The following is a 19,629-nucleotide window of genomic DNA, read 5'->3' as shown; positions in this document are numbered from 1 at the left end:
CTTCCAGACCCAGGGGTCGAACCCAGGTCTCCCGCATTGCAGGCAGATTCTTTACCGAGTCACCAGGGATGCCCCCAAATGCCCTGAGAGTAATCATCTAGAGTTTCAACTCTGATTTCTTGTCATTTCTTGGAAACTTTTAATTTTATTATTATTTTAAATATACTCAGAATAATATGAAGTATTCCCCTAAGCCTTTTGTTTCAATTCTGCCAATTATTTACATTTTGCCCCATTTGCTTTATCATTCTTTGCCTCTTTACTTTTTTCTGAATCATTTGTAAGTTGAGACATTGTACTCCCTTTATTCCTAAATATTTCAGGGTATGTTCCAGTAGAACAAGGACATTTTCTTATATAACCCATAACACTGTTATCAAAATCAGTAAATCTGGTTCCTTTTAACACTAATAATATTCAGCCACCATCCATAATGTTTTATAATTTCTGTTCTATTATTTTAAACTGTCAGAGATTGAAATTTAATTAAATTTCTTTTTTTCTTCTGACAGTCTTGGGGGAGAGAGCACAGGCAATGTTTTTTCTTCAAATGTATGACATGGGAAGCCTTTGCCAAATTTACAAAAAAATGCAGTTGGCAGTCAATGGAGTTACAACATAATGACACCAATTAGATAAAGCCATCAGAAAGATCAAAGACATTTTCTGAGTGATATGCTTGCATATTTGTTGGCCTTGGAATTAAATTTTTACAGTTCTATCTCATTGTCAAGAATACAACTGAAATCACCATGTGATAAGATCTGTGTATATGATCTTTATCTTTTTGCCTGAAGCTCAGAGAAGATCTGTTGCCAATGCAGACTCAATTTATTTTCCAGATTTCCCCCAATTGGGCTAAATGGGAGTGTAGCCAAAAAACAATAAGGTGTCTAACAAGAAAGCAATAATAGTAAAATGTGTTCTGATAGCAAAAGCTATCCAAAATATAGTATTGGAGAGGGAAAAAAAGGACTAACTGTAATGTACCATATGATCCACAGAAGAAGTGAGTGTCAGCAGTGGTTAACTCAGCGGTAGCGGGGTAGGTCGGAGAAGGCAATGGCACCCCACTCCAGTACTCTTGCCTGGAAAATCCCATGGACGGAGGAGCCTGGTAGGCTGCAGTCCATGGGATCGCGAAGAGTGGGACACGACTGAGCGACTTCACTTTCACTTCTCACTTTCATGCATTGGAGAAGGAAATGGCAACCCACTCCAGCATTCTTGCCTGGAGAATCCCAGGGACAGGGGAGCCTGGTGGGCTGCCGTCTATGGGGTGGCACAGAGTCGGGCACGACTGAAGCGACTTAGCAGCAGCAGCAGCTGGGTAGGTCTGTAGGTGGAGGGGAGTGAAAGGGGAGAATCGTTTTTTTCATTTTACAAACTATGTAGTTTAAATTTTTTAGCACGGGCTTCCCTGGTGGCTCAGAGGTTAAAGCGTCTGCCCAAAATGTGGGAGACCTGGGTTTGATCCCTGGGTCGGGCAGATCCCCTGGAGAGGGAAATGGCAACCCACTCCAGTGTTCTTGCCTGGAGAATCCCATGGACGGAGGAGCCTGATGGGCTACAGCCCATGGGGTCGTAAAGAGTCGGACACGACTGAGTGACTTCACTTCACTTCACTTCACTTTGTAAATTTTATAGTAATAACAATTTTTATACTAGAGAGGAAGAGTGGGAGATAGAGATGGTAGTTAGAACGAAATCAAAAGGCAAACTTATTTAAAAATGTGGTTTAGAAAGCAACAGCAATAGGCAGAAATATGAAAAAAAAATGTTGGATATATAAAATGAATCATTTTCTACCATCATCTATTTATATATGGCTGCCAGTTTTTTCCAGCTAGATTCATACATGGGTCTCTTAAAACTAAATTTTCACTAACGAGTGCATTTTGGTGCTAATTCTGGTAGAGCAGACTGGCTGCTCTATCCCACTGTATGTTCTTTTAAATAACAAAATTGATTAGTATTTAGAGATTTTTGATGAGTTGAGTTTAGGTCTTGTTTTATCAGCATCAACTGATCTTCATGCTTCTCCTGTCCCTTCTTTAAAAGCAAAAAGTTCAGGACGATCTAACATGGAGAGATGACAGGAACCAGGAACCACTCAAGGGATTCGAGGGGTACAGTATTCCATAAGAGACAGAAGCTTCCAGAACTACCAGGGCTGTATTACCATGATTCCCCAGATATAGGCAGTCAGAGTGTGTTGGATTAACAAGGATGTCTCAAGGTTGTGTACTACAACTTGGAGCAGAATAGAAATGTTACCTGTGAAGGGAGATGGAGAAAGTAAGGCACCGTGTGAGCAGAACGTTGCAGGAGTTAGGAGTAAGTTCAAATACAAAGGCTCCGAAGGTCTAGCATATGTGAAGCTGGGAAGTGGCCGACTCCAGGCTGTGGAGCTCCGTCAACATCCGAAAGAGGAAAAAGGCACTGCTGTTGTCCATTCGTGAATGCAGCAAAAGCTGGAATCCTGTATGCCCCCTGGGCTTTCAGGGTAGGATTGGGATTAAGGAGATAGGACAGCTGGGAAGCTGGTGGATGCTTCAAGAGGAAATAAGCACAGAAATGCATAGTACCTGTGACCCAGTGGTTTCAAGTTTTGAGGGACAAAGTCAAAAACTAAAGAAGTGCCGCTCAATTGGGAAGTTAGGTATCTGTTTGGGCCAGGAAAAGTCCTCCTACCCCACTGTCTTAGTCTGTTCGGGCTGCAATAGCAAAATGGCACAGACGGGGTGGCTTTTAAACAACAGAAAATTATTCTTCCCAGTTGTGGAGGCTGGCAGTCTGAGGTCAGGGTGCCAGCCCTCTGCTGAGGGCCCTCTCGGGATGCACACTCCTCCTTGTGTCCCCATCTGGCGGGAGGGGCTAGGGAGCTCTCAGAAGAGCGCTGATCCTTCATTCTCACACTTAAACACCTCCCACAGGTCCTACCTCCTAACAGCATTACGTTGGGTGTTAGAATTTCAACATATGAATTTGAGGGGACGCATCCAGACCATAGCACCTTCTGAATCACTCCTCACCATCCGCCTCCTGCTCTGCCTGCTGCCCTTTATAAAGTACATTGTAGAGCAAGAAAGCAAACCAAAATGTTGGTAGCTTCTTCTGTGTTCTTATGACAGTCTCAGGCTATTACTTTCTGTGAAATGATCCTTTATTTTAGGTTTTTAAATTACTGATGCATCCTAATTCTGTGTCAACATTAAACACTTACTTAAACAGGAAATTTGCCTGTTCCCATGATATGTTTTACAATATTCTTGTTAGTTTCATAAGCACTGGGCTTGATCATTTTAATTAAGAATGACTATATATCCATCACTTTGAAGACAAATATGGTTAAATAAAATGTCAATCAGTAGGTTTTTCTATAAACAAGGAGGCAGCAGCTATGTAGAGACAGTGCTCATAATCTCATTTATACAGTAGATGGACTGTGGTAAGTTCGGGCTTAGCAAAAAGAGAGGTGAGGAGGATTTCCTGTGCAGTAACAGCTCCAGCAGAGAAGGCAATGGCACCCCAGTCCAGTACTCTCGCCTGGAAAATCCCATGGACGGAGGAGCCCTGGTAGGCTGTGGTCCATGGGGTTGCTAAGAGTCGGGCACGACTGAGCGACTTCACTTTCACTTTCCACTTTCATGCATTGGAGAAAGAAATGGCAACCCACTCCAGTGTTCTTGCCTGGAGAATCCCAGGGACAAAGGAGTCTAGTGGGGTGCCGTTTATGGGGTCGCACAGAGTCGGACACGACTGAAGCGACTTAGCAGTAGCAGCAGCAGTAACAGCTCCAGAGCCATTATTTTATGACTAAATTAAGTAGTATTGACCTACTGTGTGTATCTGCCTCTCAGTTTGAATGTTTCTAAGAGAAGCTCATGGCTAACTCAAAGTTGAGTGGCTAACTGAATCACATGGCTAACTAAATCATACTCAAAGATGCAGGGTGTGCACTAACTTAGAATTATTAATATAATCATTCCAGTGAGCCCCCTGAAATCCCCCAATCTTTTAGTCATATTAAAAGTGCACGTGTGTTGAGCATGCCTCAACAAGAAATCTGAGTCTTTATTATCAGTAAGTCTAAGTGGTTGGAGATTGTTTGGCCTTGAGGAACAAAGCGTCTTTACCACCCTCTGTCCACGTTCCTCTGTCTTCCTTTTCCCCCAGACTCAGGCCCCTTTGAGGGGCCATATACAGGCCTGTCCTCCCTTTAAGGGCTTAATGCCTTTCTTGTTTTCCCATCAAAACCGTTCTCCACACAGCAGCCAGAATGATCTTTTAAAAACACATACCTGCCCTTGTCACTTCTCCACTTAAACTGCTTCCAGTTGTACGAGGATAATGTTCCAAACCTCCATCATGGCCTCCCAGCCTCGCCGTTTGGCCCGAGCACTGCTCTATCCACAGCGACTTCCCCTCTCTTGCCAGACACACTTCTCTGTCTCCGCAGCACCCCTGTTCCCTCTACCTGGAAGGCCCCCTGGTTCTGACCTCCAAGCCTCCTCAGTCTCATATTCCATGTCCTTGCCCGGAGCCCCATGTCTGAACTTGCCCCACGCTCCACCACCCAGCCACATTTTCAGTGTATTTTTTTCCTTCTAGCTCCTGCACTGAGATGACTGTATGATCAGATGAGAATGGCTGTCCCCTCACTAGATGCAAAGCCCATGAGGACCCCTCTATGAGGACCCCACTGTGCCTCTCTTGTCCCCTTGACTAAGTGAATGCATTTTCCCTTCCTTTCCTTCAGGGCTAATCTGACTTCATCTCTGTGATTGAGCGAGGGCTGCCTAACTGTATTCTTTGCAGCCCTGATCTCACCTGAGAGTACTTGAGGGTCCCTCCACCTTTTGGTTGGGATCTCTGCACCTTCACAGGCCAGTAGGAGAGAGAATTTCAAACAGATTTTGGAGGGAGACTGTATTTGCTCACTTGCAGTGTCATCTTACTCAGGCTTTACTCTAGGATTCCTAAGTGATTCAGGTTTGGAAAACTTCCTCCATTAGAGCTATTGTTGTCATTATCACCTCCAAACTATAGCTCTTGCAGGCTGCTTATGAATTTAAAATGGCCATGAGTTGGCAAGCAGAATTTTGCCTCCGTTTAGAAATAGGTGTACTAGAGCCAAAGGATGAATTAAACATCATTGAAGAAGAGGCGATGAAAGTTCTTTGTGCCCTGTGAGGTCAATGCCATAGAAATCAAGAAACAAGGAAACAAAAGAAGTTGGCATAAGAGGTGACCTGGTCCAGCCAGTGACCTGCTGTGAGAGCAGCAGTCCATACGGCTCTAAAAGGGTAAACGGGGAATTCTCCTGGGAGATTTCCCTTTACAACCGCTTTCTGTTTCCCCCCTCTCATCTGTGCTTCACACATTTAAACATTCTCCAGACTCTGGGACTTTAGAGCAGTGTGCTATGTCCATTTCCCCACCATATCTTACATAGCATATGGAAGTTGTAAAGAAATAATCATTGCCAAGAAACAGACAAAAAGTGGGGAGCCTAAATTTTATATCCCTGTTCCAAGTTATTCTACCACATACTCAGGGCGTTTTCAGAGAAAGTCCAGGTGACCTGTTTGTCATTACATTTCATGAACTCAGCCTTAATACTTTGGGGGACCCTAGTACAGATGTAATGACTGGTACATGATGGCAGGACATATCCCCACACCACCGATGCAGTGCCCTCTATCCTTCCCCAAGCCTGGACACTGCCCACCACGGGCTGTCAGGAGCGTGTCCCTGTTCTGAGCACACGCGCATCCCTCCTACCCTCAGGCGTTTATAGCCGGGCCTGTCCATAGTCCTCATGACTTCCTGTTTATTATGTTTTTCTAGTGCTGATATCCCAACCTATGGACGGTATTTATGCTTTTCCTACAACTTGATGATCTCCTAGGTAGATGGAGTTGGTGGCGAAAGGGGACAGTTGCTGGGAAGGCCTGTATTGGAAGCCGAGGTCTCTGCCTGGCTGCTGGGAATGTGGTGACCGTGGCACACCGGCAGCCTAGATGCCTTGGCAGCGGGCAGCAGCTCAGAGAACATCTAGGAAAGGCCTCAGTGTGTTAGGAAGGTCTCGACCTCCAGGGTGGGGAGTTCTGCCCTACAGGGATCCCTTCTTCTCTTGTCACAGAGGGTTCAGCCAGGGTTCAAGCTGCCTGCCTTCCTTTATTCTCTGTGAGTCCGGTTTGGCAAATTTTTAAGTTGTTTTTTTTTTTTTTTTTAACATGAACCATTTTTAAAGGCTTTATAGAATTTGTGACAATATTGCTTCTGTTTTATGTTTTTTTTCTTTTGGCCACAAGGCCTGTAGGATCTTAACTCCCTGACCTGGGTTGCAACCTGCACCCCTTGCATTGGAAGGTGAAGTCTTAACCACTGATCTCCAGGGAGGTCCCCTGCTTGGCAAATTGAGACTGGCCTTTAGAATGTGACGTGTCTCTACTATGCCTGCTCCTCCAGCACATGCCGCCCGACTTTTGTATCTGGCTGCTGGGCTACAGCTGGGCCATGTGGAGCCACTGTGTGGAGAAGTGTTCCCTGTTTGGGGATGGAGCAGCCCAGGCTGGGGCTCCAGACTCTGGAGCAGAGTTGGGTGACCCCCAGCCGCCCTTGGCCTGGTGGCTGCTCTGACAGCCTTCCAGCCAGCGTAGCTCAGTGGCCTTGACCGGATAGTGAAGGAGCTGAGAGATGGACCAGGTTTTAACTTTCCTAAGACTGTCATACTTTGTCTTTTCTCAGCTTTCTCAGAAAACATTAAGATAGCCAGTGGCACATCTCTCCCCTCCATCTAGGACAGCCTTCTAGCCTCTCTAGCCTGAGAACTTCTTCCATGCACCGACTTTGCCTTATAAACTGGCCAATTGTAATTTAGAGAATTTTTTTTAAAGATTTGGTAAACCAAAAACTGTTCTGATGGCTATAAGGTTTCACTGATTTTTGTTCAGTTATTTCTGGGTTTACTCTCTTGTGCTCTTCCTTTCTCCTGGGACTAATTTACCATGTGGGTATGAAAACAGGCTGCTGCTGCTGCTAAGTCATTTCAGTCGTGTCCGACTCTGTGCGACCCCATAGACAGCAACCCATTAGGTTCCTCTGTCCCTGGGATTCTCCAGGCAAGAACACTGGAGTGGGTTGCCATTTCCTTCTCCAATGCGTGAAAGTAAAAAGTGAAAGTGAAGTCGCTCAGTCGTGTCTGACTCTTAGTAACCCCATGGACTGCAGCCTACCAGGCTCCTCCGTCCATGGATTTTCCAGGCTAGAGTACTGGAGTGGGGTGCCATTGTCTTCTCCAATGAAAATAGGCAGTATATAGTAAAACGACTTAAGAACATCTACTCTTTAAGATGTTGTTTTTACAACTCCTTTTAGTAGACAGGTCAGTGGATGTATTGTGGGTCTTTATGTTGTGTGTGTATCAGCGGCCTCAGTAATAAGAAGTCACCCACAGAGTATTTTTCCCTAAAGCTGGAGACTCTGTCTGGGATATATCATCAAATATATTGGGATTTGTTTGATCAATTCTTGATTGTTGTTTTTTCTTCTCCTCTTCCTCATCATTATCATTATTATTTTTATTATCATCAGCAATCATTTAGTAAGTCCCTAATATATGCTGGGCACTTCTTTAGAGTTTTTTTCTCATCCCCCCACTGGCCCTGAAAGATAGATGATATTATCCCAAGTTCCTTACCCAGGAAACTGAGGTAACTTACTTAAGTTCACATAGGTAGCATGTGGCAGAATCAGAATTGCCTCCACTCTTGTGTGATTCCAGCATCTGCATGCTTTCCATTACATTAGAGGCACTTGAGTTTTTCCACTGAAGTTCTCTGAATGCAGAGGAAATCAATACATAATGCCCGGGGTCTAGACCCTTTGTAGCTAGAAGCAGCCAGCAGCAAGCTCAAATTTCTTTGAAGTTGCATGCTTTAATCTTTAAAATGTATGCAAATTTAGTTTTCTGCTCCATAATATAAAAGTATAAAAGTAGTCCTTTCAACTACTTGACATAGAATAAAATTTAAGCTCTAGGGAGAGCTTCTGTTAACCCCTGTCACACCTCCTCTTGTCCTGCTGGGTGCTACACTGGGGGTTTGTACACCTCACTTGGAGAAGGTCAGCATTGCACTATGATGCATCTTAGTTAAATTCTTAGTTCTTCCGATTCTGTTGGTAACTTGTCATTTGGCCAGTCTACAACCATAGATGTCTAACCCTTTTTTTTTCTTTTTTTAAATTTGGAGTATAGTTGATTTACAATGTTGTATTAGTTTATGCTGTGCAGAAAAGTGAATCCATTATACGTATACATATATCCACTCTTTTAAAAATTCTTATCCCATGTAGCCCATTACAGAGTATTGAGTAGCATTCCCTGAGCTCTACAGTAAGTCCTTATTAGTGATCTATTTTATGTATAGTGGTACGTATGTGTCAGTCCCAAATCTCCCAATTTATTCCTCTCCCCCCCCAGCACTTCATAGGCAAATCCTAATTTGGTCTTTGCTGATTTCTTGATGGAAGAAGAAATGCCTTCTCTGAATAGCATCTTTCTGGCTGGGAGTTTAAAGATTATTTACTCTTGTTGTTTGTAGACTTTTAGTTTTCAGAAGCAAAAGTCATCTTTCAAATGAAATTACTCTTGGAACTCTAAATTCTATATCAGCTAAAAGTGAAGATACTCAAGTTGCCATAGGAGCTGAAGGCTCTGCTTATGTGTTACCTTGCCTGAGGGTCCTCTAGGAGCTCCGGGTTCTGCAGAAATAGGTTTTAAACCCCATTTCACCTATGCTTCACCCTCCACCTCTGGCAGTCACCAGTCTATTCTCTGTATCTATGAGTTTGGATTTTTTATATTCATTTATTTTGGATATTAACCCCTTATCAGATATATGATTTGTAAATATTTTCTGCCATTTAATACCTTGCCTTTTCATTTGTTGATTGTTTCCTTTGCTGTGCAAATACTTTTCAGTTTAATGTAGTCCCACTTACTGATTTTTGGTCTGGTTGCCTTTGCATTTGGTGTTTTAAAAAAAAAAAAAAACTGTTGCCAAGACCAATGTCAAGGAGCCTACAGCCTATGATTTCTTCCAGGGGTTTTATGGCTTCAGGTCTTTGAGACTTTCATCCACTTTGAGTTAATTTTTGTGTAAGATTGTGGTCCAGTTGATGAAAGTGAAAGAAAAGAGTGAAAAAGTTGGCTTAAAGCTCAACATTCAGAAAACTAAGATTATGGCATCTGGTCCCATCACTTCATGACAAATAGATGGGGAAACAATGGAAACAGTAGCTGACTTTATTTTTCTGGGCTCCAAAATCACTGTAGATGGTGATTGCAGCCATGAAATTAAAAGATACTTACTCCTTGGAAGGAAAGTTATGACCAACCTAGACAGCATACTGAAAAGCAGAGACATTCCTTTGTCAACAAAGGTCCTTCTAGACAAGGCTACGGTTTTTCCACTGGTCACGTATGGATGTGAGAGTTGGACTACAAAGAAAGCTGAGTGCCGAAGAATTGATGCTTTTGAACTGTGGTGTTGGAGAAGACTCTTGAGAGTCCCTTGGCCTGCAAGGAGATCCAACCAGTCCATGCTAAAGGAAATCAGTCCTGAATATTCATTGGTAGAACTGATGCTGAAGCTGAAACTTCAATACTTTGGCCACCTGATGCGAAGAGCTGACTCATTTGAAAAGACCCTGATGCTGGGAAAGATTGAAGGCAGGAGGAGAAGGGGATGACAGAGGATGAGATGATTGGATGGCATCACCAACTCAATGGAGATAGGTTTGGGTGGACTCCAGGAGTTAGTGACGGACAGGGAGGCCTGGCGTGCTGCTGTTCATGGGGTCGCAAAGAGTCGGACATGACTGAGCATTCTTTTGCAAGTGGCTGTCCAGTTTGCCCAACACCTCACATTTATTGAGGAGTCTGTCCTTTCCCCACTGTATATTCTTGGCTCCTTTTTTGTAAATTAAGTGGCCATGTATGTAGGCCTGGGTTTATTTTGGGGCAGTCTTTTCCGTTCCATTCATCTATGTATCTAATAAGTTATTTATAAATTCAATTCAGCAATGACATATATAAAGCAATTAGACATTTGAACCTGACTGAATATTATGGAGATATTACATTTCTTAGTTGAGATAATGGTATTATGGTTTTGTTTTGGGGGAAAAAAAGAATCCTTACCTTTTAGAGATTTCTATTGAAATATATGTGGATTAAATGATATGATATCTGGAATTGCTTCAAAATAACTCTGGAAGGGGCAAGTGGATCGGATTGTAGATGAAATAACATTAGTCATGAGTTAACAGTTATTGAGGCTGTATGTTAAGTATGTGGTGTGATACTCTATTTTTATATATGTATGAAAATTTCCATTCACATTCCAAAAGCCAACAGATATATATTAATTTTCTATTATGTGCAAGACAGAGTACCCTGTACTGAGTACAACAGTACTGCTGTCCTTAGGAGATTGATGCTTTCGAAGTGCAAAGGGCCCTGCCCATTCTCTGCAGGGAGCCCAGTGTCGAGGGCACAGTGAGGGCACAGTGGGTGCTCAGTGCATCTACATGCTGAAACGCAGCCCGTACTCTGCTCCCTGAATGGCTGCTCTGTCTTCCCTTCCCAGGAGTGACTGCTCTGGTATCACGCTCCATGAGCAAACCCTAGACCCCATGCTATGGAGCTGAAGGGAGGCAAAGTCCTGTTCACTTAGGAGTCAGGAATGTGCTTCCGTGGAGTTCATGGAACTTGATTTTGAGGTGCCCAAGACAAATGCATTCGCTGCATCCAAAACAGCATTTCTAAGCCAAGCAAAATTGCTCCTTTAATTTAACATGAATTATTTCTTTCAGGAGCCTGTTAATGGAGTTGCTAACAGTGAGAGGAATACCTCAAAAGACTGTGCGGGGTCATAGAACCTTCTTAGAACATAACCTAGCCCCCATCTGCTCTCTCTGAGCCTGTTTTTTCAGAGTCCAGCATAATATTATGCACAGAAGTGTGCTTTGCCCGGTGCTTTCTCATGAGGAAGAAGAGTAGATGGTATCATAAGAAAAAGGAAAAGCAGAACGAAGAAATTATCAAAGGGAAATGTCAGGAATTCAGGGTGATTGATTGGTCCCATGGGTATGTTTGAGTGATTAGTTAACTCAGAGGCAGAGAGAAATCATGATTTTGAATGTCTGCATGCAGGTGTTAGTATAGTTGCCTCAGAAGGAGAAGAAAAAAGGATTAAAAAAAAAAAAGCTAGTCACATCTTGACTAGAAGAAGGCTCTTTTGAGAGCTCATCAATGTTACATTACAAACACCATTCAAATCTACCAAATGGGCCAGATGGCTGCTCAAATACTGCATGCTGCCAGCTGCCCATTGCTACAGATGAAGTCTTTTCTGCTGACGTTTGTGTAACCCACAAGCACATTATGAAGTGTTGATTCTTTTGATGCTGTTTAACATTTATGTGCCATCATAATTATAAACCATAAATATACATGACACCACGCAACAAATAAAATTGCCCAGCTTTCATTCTGCAAGGGGAGGAGGCTGTATTTATTACCTGAGAAGAGAGAATGTCTCACACTCATATTCCATTCTTCATAAATGTCACTTCTGTCTCACTGGGAGCTTGATCTGCTTGCTGTATGCTCACCAAGCCTTATTCCTTCAAAACAGCACAGACTCCCGGCGCTAATATGTATCACTGAGCCTCAGGTTTTAAAGCACGTCTGGACCAAAAGTCAGAGGGAGAAAATTCAGAAGGATCTAAATAGTTCTAAATGAAGCCAAACTATTCTATTTGACAACATCCCACAGGTTCTTTGGAGGTCACATAACGGGCAGGTGTACAGTGTAAAAGGAAGCTGGCAAATAGTAATGAATCAGCTTCTTTCACATCAGACACTTTCCAGAGATGCATTTCTTTTTGCTTTGAAAGACGGCCGATTGAGTGCCATTCACCTGTTAGGAAGGTGGCACTTTTATTTGTATCTGTATCTATAAAAACCAAATGTCTTTTTCCTCCACAAAAACCTGAGCACGTGTTTGAGAGAATGAGAAGCCAGGCAGGAGGTGGAGGGGAGGGCAAAAGCCCACACTGTTTGGTTAATCAATCACAAACCGTGAAGGAGTGGGTTGCAGTAGAAACCCCTCCCGAGGCAGGGGCACTTTCAGTCTCATCCGGGAAGACCTCTTTAGAACACAGCATTTTTATTTTAGGCCACAGAGCCCAGACAGCACGCTTCATGGCTCTATAAATACAAGACTCAGATGCTTACTGACATCCAGCTTTTCTTCTTTTTAACATGTAAACACATGAATGCTCCAAGTGAGTAAATATCTGTGCACTGAGTTTACAATCTTGTCTTTCAGAAATATCGACAGTACATGGCAGGACTTCTGGCTCCTCCTTATGGTGTTATGGAAACGGGCTCTAACAATGACAGTAAGTGAAAAATGTGAACACTTGTATCTAAAAATTTGTCATGCGGTATGTGTTTTCATGTGACAAAGAAAAATCTGTCCAACACCAGCTTGACAGAATAAGTCTCCAGACTCTTTTATGGATAAACAGACCCTCCAGCCCATTCTTGGGTTATTTTAAAAAATTGTTCCTACAATATAATTATGTGGCCTTAGCTGATAGAGGGAGGTATGCTCTGGTGCTAGTTGGAACTTCAGCATGCTTTCTCAAAGGACCTTCATCTTAAAGTATGGTTTGAAGGTTCTTTTAAAATGGGATTCATGAACTGTGCTTATCTCAGTCACATGTAGACACCTGAGTGCTCCACCTCTTGCTTATTTTGATGCTCTTAAGGAAAGAAGCAGCACGAATCATTCTTTATTCTTCTTAAATCGTGCTCTCTTCAAATTCCGAGCCTTTTGTAGGAGACCGGTCTCTGGCTGCTCATAAAAGAAAGGAAGTTTTTCTCTGTGATACTCTTTCCTAATGGGTGCCCACTAGACTCAAAGTAATTTTGTGTCCTGAGTCTATCTGTTCACGCATGTTGGAAACACCTTTTTAGCACTCAGTACTATCCCTGAGAGTTGCTTGTTGAGGCTCTGGGTCCCTTGACTTGGCTCTTGTCCATGTATGTGTGATAACGCAGCAAGCCCTGGGGTTTCTGATGCTGTAGCACTTCAATGCTGACACACTGATGGATCAAGCAGTGCTTCCACTCCAAGCATCTCAGAGCCAGAGTCACCCTCATGTCTTCTTGAATACCTCCTTGAATTCCCACTCTCACTCAAACAGATCGCTCTCCACAGGTGACCCTTCTCGCTTGATCAGGATCTGAAGTGAGCTCCCTTTCCCTCTGTTTCATGTTTCTGGGCAGCCTGTGCATTCTCCTTCTCAGTTTCTTTTCTGTCCTTGGAGAGGTGGATGTTGGAGGACGGATCTTTCTTTTAGTTTCTTCTCCTGTTCTTGATTTTTCTCTTCTGGCTGATCTAGGGATGATCAGTAACCAAGTTGGAAATCCCAGTTGTGCTGTTTCCTAGCTGTGTGGCTTCTGGCAAGGCACTTAATGTCTCTGCGCCTCAGTTTCCTCATAGGATTGTTTTGGAGACTGAAAGAAGAGCACGTGTCAAATGTTTAGAAGGGTGCATGCGTGTATGCTCAGTCACCTCCAAGTCTTTGCAACCCCATGGTTTGTAGCCCACCAGGCTCCTCTATCCGTGGGATTTTCCCAGCAAGAATACAGGAGTGGGTTGCTCTTTCCTCCTCCTGGGGATCTTCCTCACCCAGGGACCAAACCCACATCTCCTGTTTCAGCAGGCAGATTTTTAACACCGCCCCACCTCGGAATCTCCATTTAGAAGGGCACTGGGCATATAATAAGAACCCAAATGATGTGAACTACTATTTTCTCAACACCAGTGAATCTTTAACCCTTCAAAGTCTGACTTCCAACTCGAACCATCTAAATTCTCCAGTGACCAACCAATAACCAGACTCAGTCATTACTATTCTCCATTCTCTGACTGAGTAAGAGTTTCCATGTTCAGTCTCCATTCTCCCTTGGGTCCCATGCTCCACTGAATTATCCTGGTTTTCTCATGGCCACTTGTATTCTTGTCTCTTTCATGGGTACTTCTTCCCCTCATCTGGAAATTCAGTCACTACTCAAGTCCAGCCTTGGCTGTTTTTCTTTTTTTTCTCTATACTCTCCGCTCGATCGTTGCATCCTTTCTTGCAACTGATACAGATCCTTCCTGAAACCAGTAGCTCCATTTGAGTCTTACAAAAGGCAGCCTAACTTTCCAAATGACTGCTGGTTTTCTTCCCACCAGGTAGTCCTGCTGGTCTCATGCACTCACAGTGTTGATAATGGAGCACATGGTGATTCCCACAAACCGTCCTTCTGCTGAAAGCCTATTTCCATTCATAACTTCACTGTCCTCCCGTACAAGGTGCTAGGCCTCCACTGTTTGGAGCCCTCTCTTCTCTCACCGCCACCCACTGAGGTTAATCACTGGTCTGTCCCTTGCTCCTTCCTCTCTGGTGCTCATACTCTTTGCTTTCTCTCCCTGCTGCAGCCGCCTGGCTGAGGGCCTCATCACCCTTGACCTGAGAGCAAAGATGGCTCAATGGCTGTGAGTCTTCATTATTTCACCCAAGGTTTACCCTACACCTGACTTACACAGAACTTCTTCAATTTACGTTTTATTATGACAAATTTCAAACATACAGGATGATACAGTTAACACCTGTATTTTCATCGCTTTGATTTAATTAATATTTAATACTTGAATGTGATTTTTATTAACTTGATAGGTATTTTCACATAATCATTTTGCCATATTTTCTTCTTCTAGTCATATATATACATTTCAGCAGACGTTTTTGAAAATGTAGACTTTTCCATGCAAAAACCACACCATTACCACGCCCAATTGCTAGGATGATTTTCCTTAATAACAGCCCCCACCGAATCCAAGTCCAAATTTCCTCAACTGAATGTCTTTGGACTTCAATCACGGACCCATGTCATTGTCTCCAGTTTCTGTATCTTAAATGTTTTTTAATTTTGAAAGTCCCTTCCTTTCCTTTTCTTGTTCATATCACTCTGTTGCTCTGAACCTTTAATGATAGTCCACTGCCCGTCATAGAAAGTGAAATTCCAAGACCGCTAATGCCTTAGCCCAACTTTCAGGTTCCTACGTGTCCTGAGATCACCTTTTCAATATTGTTTCTCTTCAGATACCCTAATTTCTATCCACTCCAATATGAGGATTTGTATAACTGCATTTGTCTTATTAAACCTCCTAGAAAGTAAGCTTCTGTTACAACCTCATTCTGTTACAACCTGTATCTCCTCATTCTGTCAAATCTAGTCTTTTCAAGTGGTTGTTGGATGGGTGGAGGGATAAATGGCTAGATGGATTCAAGATGAATTTCTGAATGCTGACCTTGGGATACCCTTACTGTTTCTGAGAGATCTGGGAAGTGATGGCAAACATGTTCATTAATACTCTCTGCTTGAGAGAACAACCCTCTCCATCCGCTTGTTTTCTGTCAGAGCTTTAATGTCCTGATACTATGGTGGTCAAAGTTTAATTAGGGTGTGTTTCCTAGTAATCTATTCCTTTCTTCCCTCTCCTGCTTACTGCTGCCTATTAGGATGGGCGCTTGGTGCTTTTAATGCCAATATTTTAAGTGCTGTGTGGCTCCTTATTAAAAATATTGGGTGATTGAGTGTTAGTTGCTCAGTTCTGTCCGACTCTTTGTGACCCCATGGACTGTAGCCTGCCAGGCTCCTCTGTCCATGGATTCTCCAGGCCAGAATACTGGAATGGGTAGCTGTTCCCTTCTGCAGGGGATCTTTCCAACTCAGAGATCGAACCCAGGTCTCCCACATTGCGGGCAGATTCTTCACCATCTGAGCCAATGTTTGTAAATGAGTGAATGGATGAATGATTAACTTATTTGCTAAGAAGACTGAGACATCTCTGGAAATAGCCATTGCTGTGCTCATACCTGACTTGAAAGAAGCAAGAGTTGGCTGTGCCCAAGATAAAAATTGTGTGCTGGTGGTTTTTATGTGCAACTTGCCCCCAAGTTCAGATCCCTGAATGGTGTGAGGTCGTTTGCCTTGTAAAAATATAACAATTGCAACTTAAGAGTGTGATGTGTTTTTCTAAAATTCTGAGTGTTCTTGTGCTCAAGACAGAGGAATTAGTTGCTCACATGGTATAAAATAAGCAAGGATGACTTTTTACCTCTAGGAGAGTAAAGCATATGGTAGAAAAGCAAAATAAGCGTGATATTTTGTTGTCTGGCACATAGCCCTGCTCTGATTCATTGATTTGTTTATGTTACAGATTTTGGTAGGTGCTGCTTTTTTTCCAAGCAGCAGTATGTACATTTTTATGGAAAGACAAATTGAAAACATCAAATTTTTACTTGGTTTGATTCAGCAAGGGATTTAATTTCCATTTTCCAAGCTGATCTTCTAACTCATGTTCTTTCTCTCTTTCCTTTTCTAGGGATTCCTGACAAGGAGAACGTGAGTAACTACTCTCTTTCTCTGCCTAATTTCTAAAAACTGTCATAAGGTAAAAAAAATAATTGTGGTAACTTTATCAACAAGAGAGCTCTTTATCCATATTCAACAGAGTCATAAATATTTTTCTAATCTTATTCTGGCATCTTTGGGTGAGTCACTGTGAAATATGAAGGGGAGAAGGCCAATGGCTTTGACATGGTCGTCACATGTCCTTGATATTAAATCGTACGAAGAAAGGTTATCCTAGAGGGAGACGTTGCTAAGTGTTTCTTTCTCCCCTGATGCATACATGGCAGTAGAGCAAATCATTAGTTTAATGGCACATAGAAAATAAACTGTTTTTCCTTAATAGGAATATAAAATATGAAATTTGAGGCCAGTTGATTTTATAAATGCACCCAAATACATTAACGTTTCTCTTTGGAAGTTGAAAATAATGAATTATCTAATTGGTTAGGGCAAACAGGTAAGAGCCTAGGTGGTTTAGGATAAACCTTTTACCAAGAACCAGTGCCAAGTACTCCTTCTAAGGCTGGTGGTGGTATAGTGGCGTTGTCTTTGCATGCAAATAATAACATTAATAATATGAACTGGCATCTAAATTGAGACAACAGCATGGGAGGGTTAATGTGGAAGTGTGTAAGGATTAACCTCAAGTGGTGCTTGGTGGCTCCGGGATGTATCAACTTCCTGTGTACCTCAGTTGCTGTAGCCGGTGGCAGTGTTACAGAACTATCACCCTTTCCTATTTTTTTCCCTGCTTTTGGTCCTGTGTCTGTGGTAATTTCAGACTGTTTCTGTATTGCTTTTCAAAGGTCTGACTCTAGCTTTCTTTAGGTCTTCCTGTTTTCATAATGCTGGTTTTAAAGGGCTGGTGGGGAATTCTGACCCACTGCTGTACCACCACAAACTTGGGTTCAAGACCTAGCAATATCACTTCAAATGTTACATCAAATCCTCATTGGTTGGGTTCAGCAGAGGACTTCAGTTCCTAGTTGTGGGGATTTGTGCAAGCCTCTTGACTTCTATAAGTATCCTTGCCTCATCTTTAAAATGTGGATGTTGGTTGTAACTATCTTAAGAGGCCATCATGAATATTAAATATGATCTGTGGCAAGAATAGAGATTCATACAGTAGAGCTCAGTAAATGTGAAGACTGTTATAATAATTATTTTATCAAGTCTTATATCATTTACTACCTATTTTTTCTCCTCTGAAAAATATCCTACCTTTTATAAAGTAATTATCCTTTTACATCTTATGGCTCTCCTTAACCTTGAAAGACATTTGGTCCTATTGAAAGCATCCATGGAGACATTTGGTCCATGCCAAAAAGACTTTGTTATTTGTCCTTTCCATAATCACTTGTCATGGACCAAATATGCTTATGTGCTTTTTTGGATATAACCAAATTTCAAGGACCTTTTGATGTGGACCAAGTGTCCAGAGGACATTTTTGATATAAACAAATGTCTCCTACCCCTTCTTAAAATACCTTTGTTCAGTAAACCTTTGTAATGATATTTTGGTATTAAAAATACATCTTTGTGTGTTGAGTAAAGCTCTAGGTTCATGGAGAGTCTAAAAAATAGCCTTTAGACTCTAAAGTGATCGAACTTGGCATCATTTTGGACATGGATATTCCAAAGCACACTGTGACAAATAATATGTGGATCATGAGCTAAATAAAGATGCTAAAAGGGCCTGGTGCCTCCCCATCAAGGAACGTTCAGTGGTGTGGAGAGCACACCCAGAATGGCCAGCCCCTAGGAGGTCTCAAATATTCTAAACTTCAAAGGGAAGCTCGGTCTCTCTTAGACACCCGGTGACCTTTAGGTTGGACCTCCCTGCAGTGGATCAACAGACACAGCGTTCTAAGTAGAGAGCCTACCAGCTGTCACGTAGCTCACTTCATGACGAAAGAAGAATTTGAAGTTCACAGAAAGTCAGATACAAGGATTTTAACAGCATCTTGCCCTCAAAGATTTAAGGGGCTGGCCAGGTTATCTGCCCAGTAACTAGTCATCATACATGCTTATTTGTATTTGTTTGGGTCATTCTATGTCAAATTCTCTAGTAAAAGGAAGCATACTTTTCTCTATCAGTAAGTAGAGTGGATAGAATGTCACTGCTTGTTATTCAGAAAGCTCTCCAATGCCATCAGTCAAAATAAAGCAAATAAGATGAAAAACATTCATGAGTAGGGTTGAAGCTCTAGAAAGATAAAAGGAAGCCTAAGAGCCTTAAAGTGGTGTTAATTGAATTATTTCCTTTAAAAGAGACAAGTTGTGTTCGCACGATTTCTTTTATCCTTTACCTTCTTTACATGTGGGGCAATATTATAGACCCTTTATGTTTCTCTAATAGCAACAATATGCCTGTGGACTGAAACAAAAGCACTTAGGCTATTTTCTCAGGGTCCAAACAGACTCTTCGTATAAAGAATATATTCTCTTTTCTAGCTCCTGCTCTTGATTTTGTTAATCACCATGTTTAACTTTTAATCCAATATCAGACATCAGTAAGTGGTGTTTTTAGCTGCCTTGCCAGCTGTATTTTATTTTCAGACCCAGGCTTACCTTTCATAAAAAGAACTTTCTTTTCACAAGTTGCACTTTTCATAGAAACAAATAGGCTGACAGCTAACTTGCTGGATTCCTTTGCTTACTGCTTACTATAATTAGTAGGAACATCATTCAGCTTTAGATCACACCAGATACTGGAACCTGTAAAACAATTAATAACAGTATTAGAAAAATGACCATTGAACTAATAAAGCAAGGAAACTATTTTGGCGTGGGTGCAGTTGTTTGAGGCCTTTGGTTTTATAGATTCTTCTCTTTGATCTGTTTAAGTTTTCTTTTTGTCTGTCGCCTGTAAGTGCCATACCTGGCTGACGATGTTTAACACAGAAGATAAAAATAACCACAATGAAAAGAAAGCTTTCTAGTTGAATGTTAGGATTGCCCTTTGAAGAAATGAGCTTGTCTATACTATTTTCTGCTTAGATAGACTTTGTTGCTTATTGTGCTCCATTCTTTTGAGAGGCAACTGCTAAGGAGTTTTGTAATTTTAGAAAGTTATA

At 42.1% G+C, this 19,629-nt stretch overlaps 1 protein-coding gene across 5 annotated transcripts in view; it reads left to right on the top strand.

Moving 5' to 3' along the window:
* RAPGEF4 (Rap guanine nucleotide exchange factor 4) overlaps positions 1-19,629 on the top strand; it is a 330,697-nt gene that overhangs the window by 168,331 nt on the left and 142,737 nt on the right. For all 5 annotated transcript variants that reach the window (XM_027557478.1, XM_027557487.1, XM_027557494.1 and 2 more), the window contains 2 exons: positions 12,408-12,480; positions 16,524-16,543. In XM_027557478.1, the coding sequence (XP_027413279.1) occupies positions 12,408-12,480; positions 16,524-16,543 (93 nt within the window). The remainder of the gene's footprint in view (positions 1-12,407; positions 12,481-16,523; positions 16,544-19,629) is intronic.

The sequence above is a fragment of the Bos indicus x Bos taurus genome, chromosome 2 (assembly GCF_003369695.1).
Source record: "Bos indicus x Bos taurus breed Angus x Brahman F1 hybrid chromosome 2, Bos_hybrid_MaternalHap_v2.0, whole genome shotgun sequence".
NCBI lineage: Eukaryota > Metazoa > Chordata > Mammalia > Artiodactyla > Bovidae > Bos > Bos indicus x Bos taurus.
This window is presented reverse-complemented; position numbering and strand designations above follow the sequence as displayed.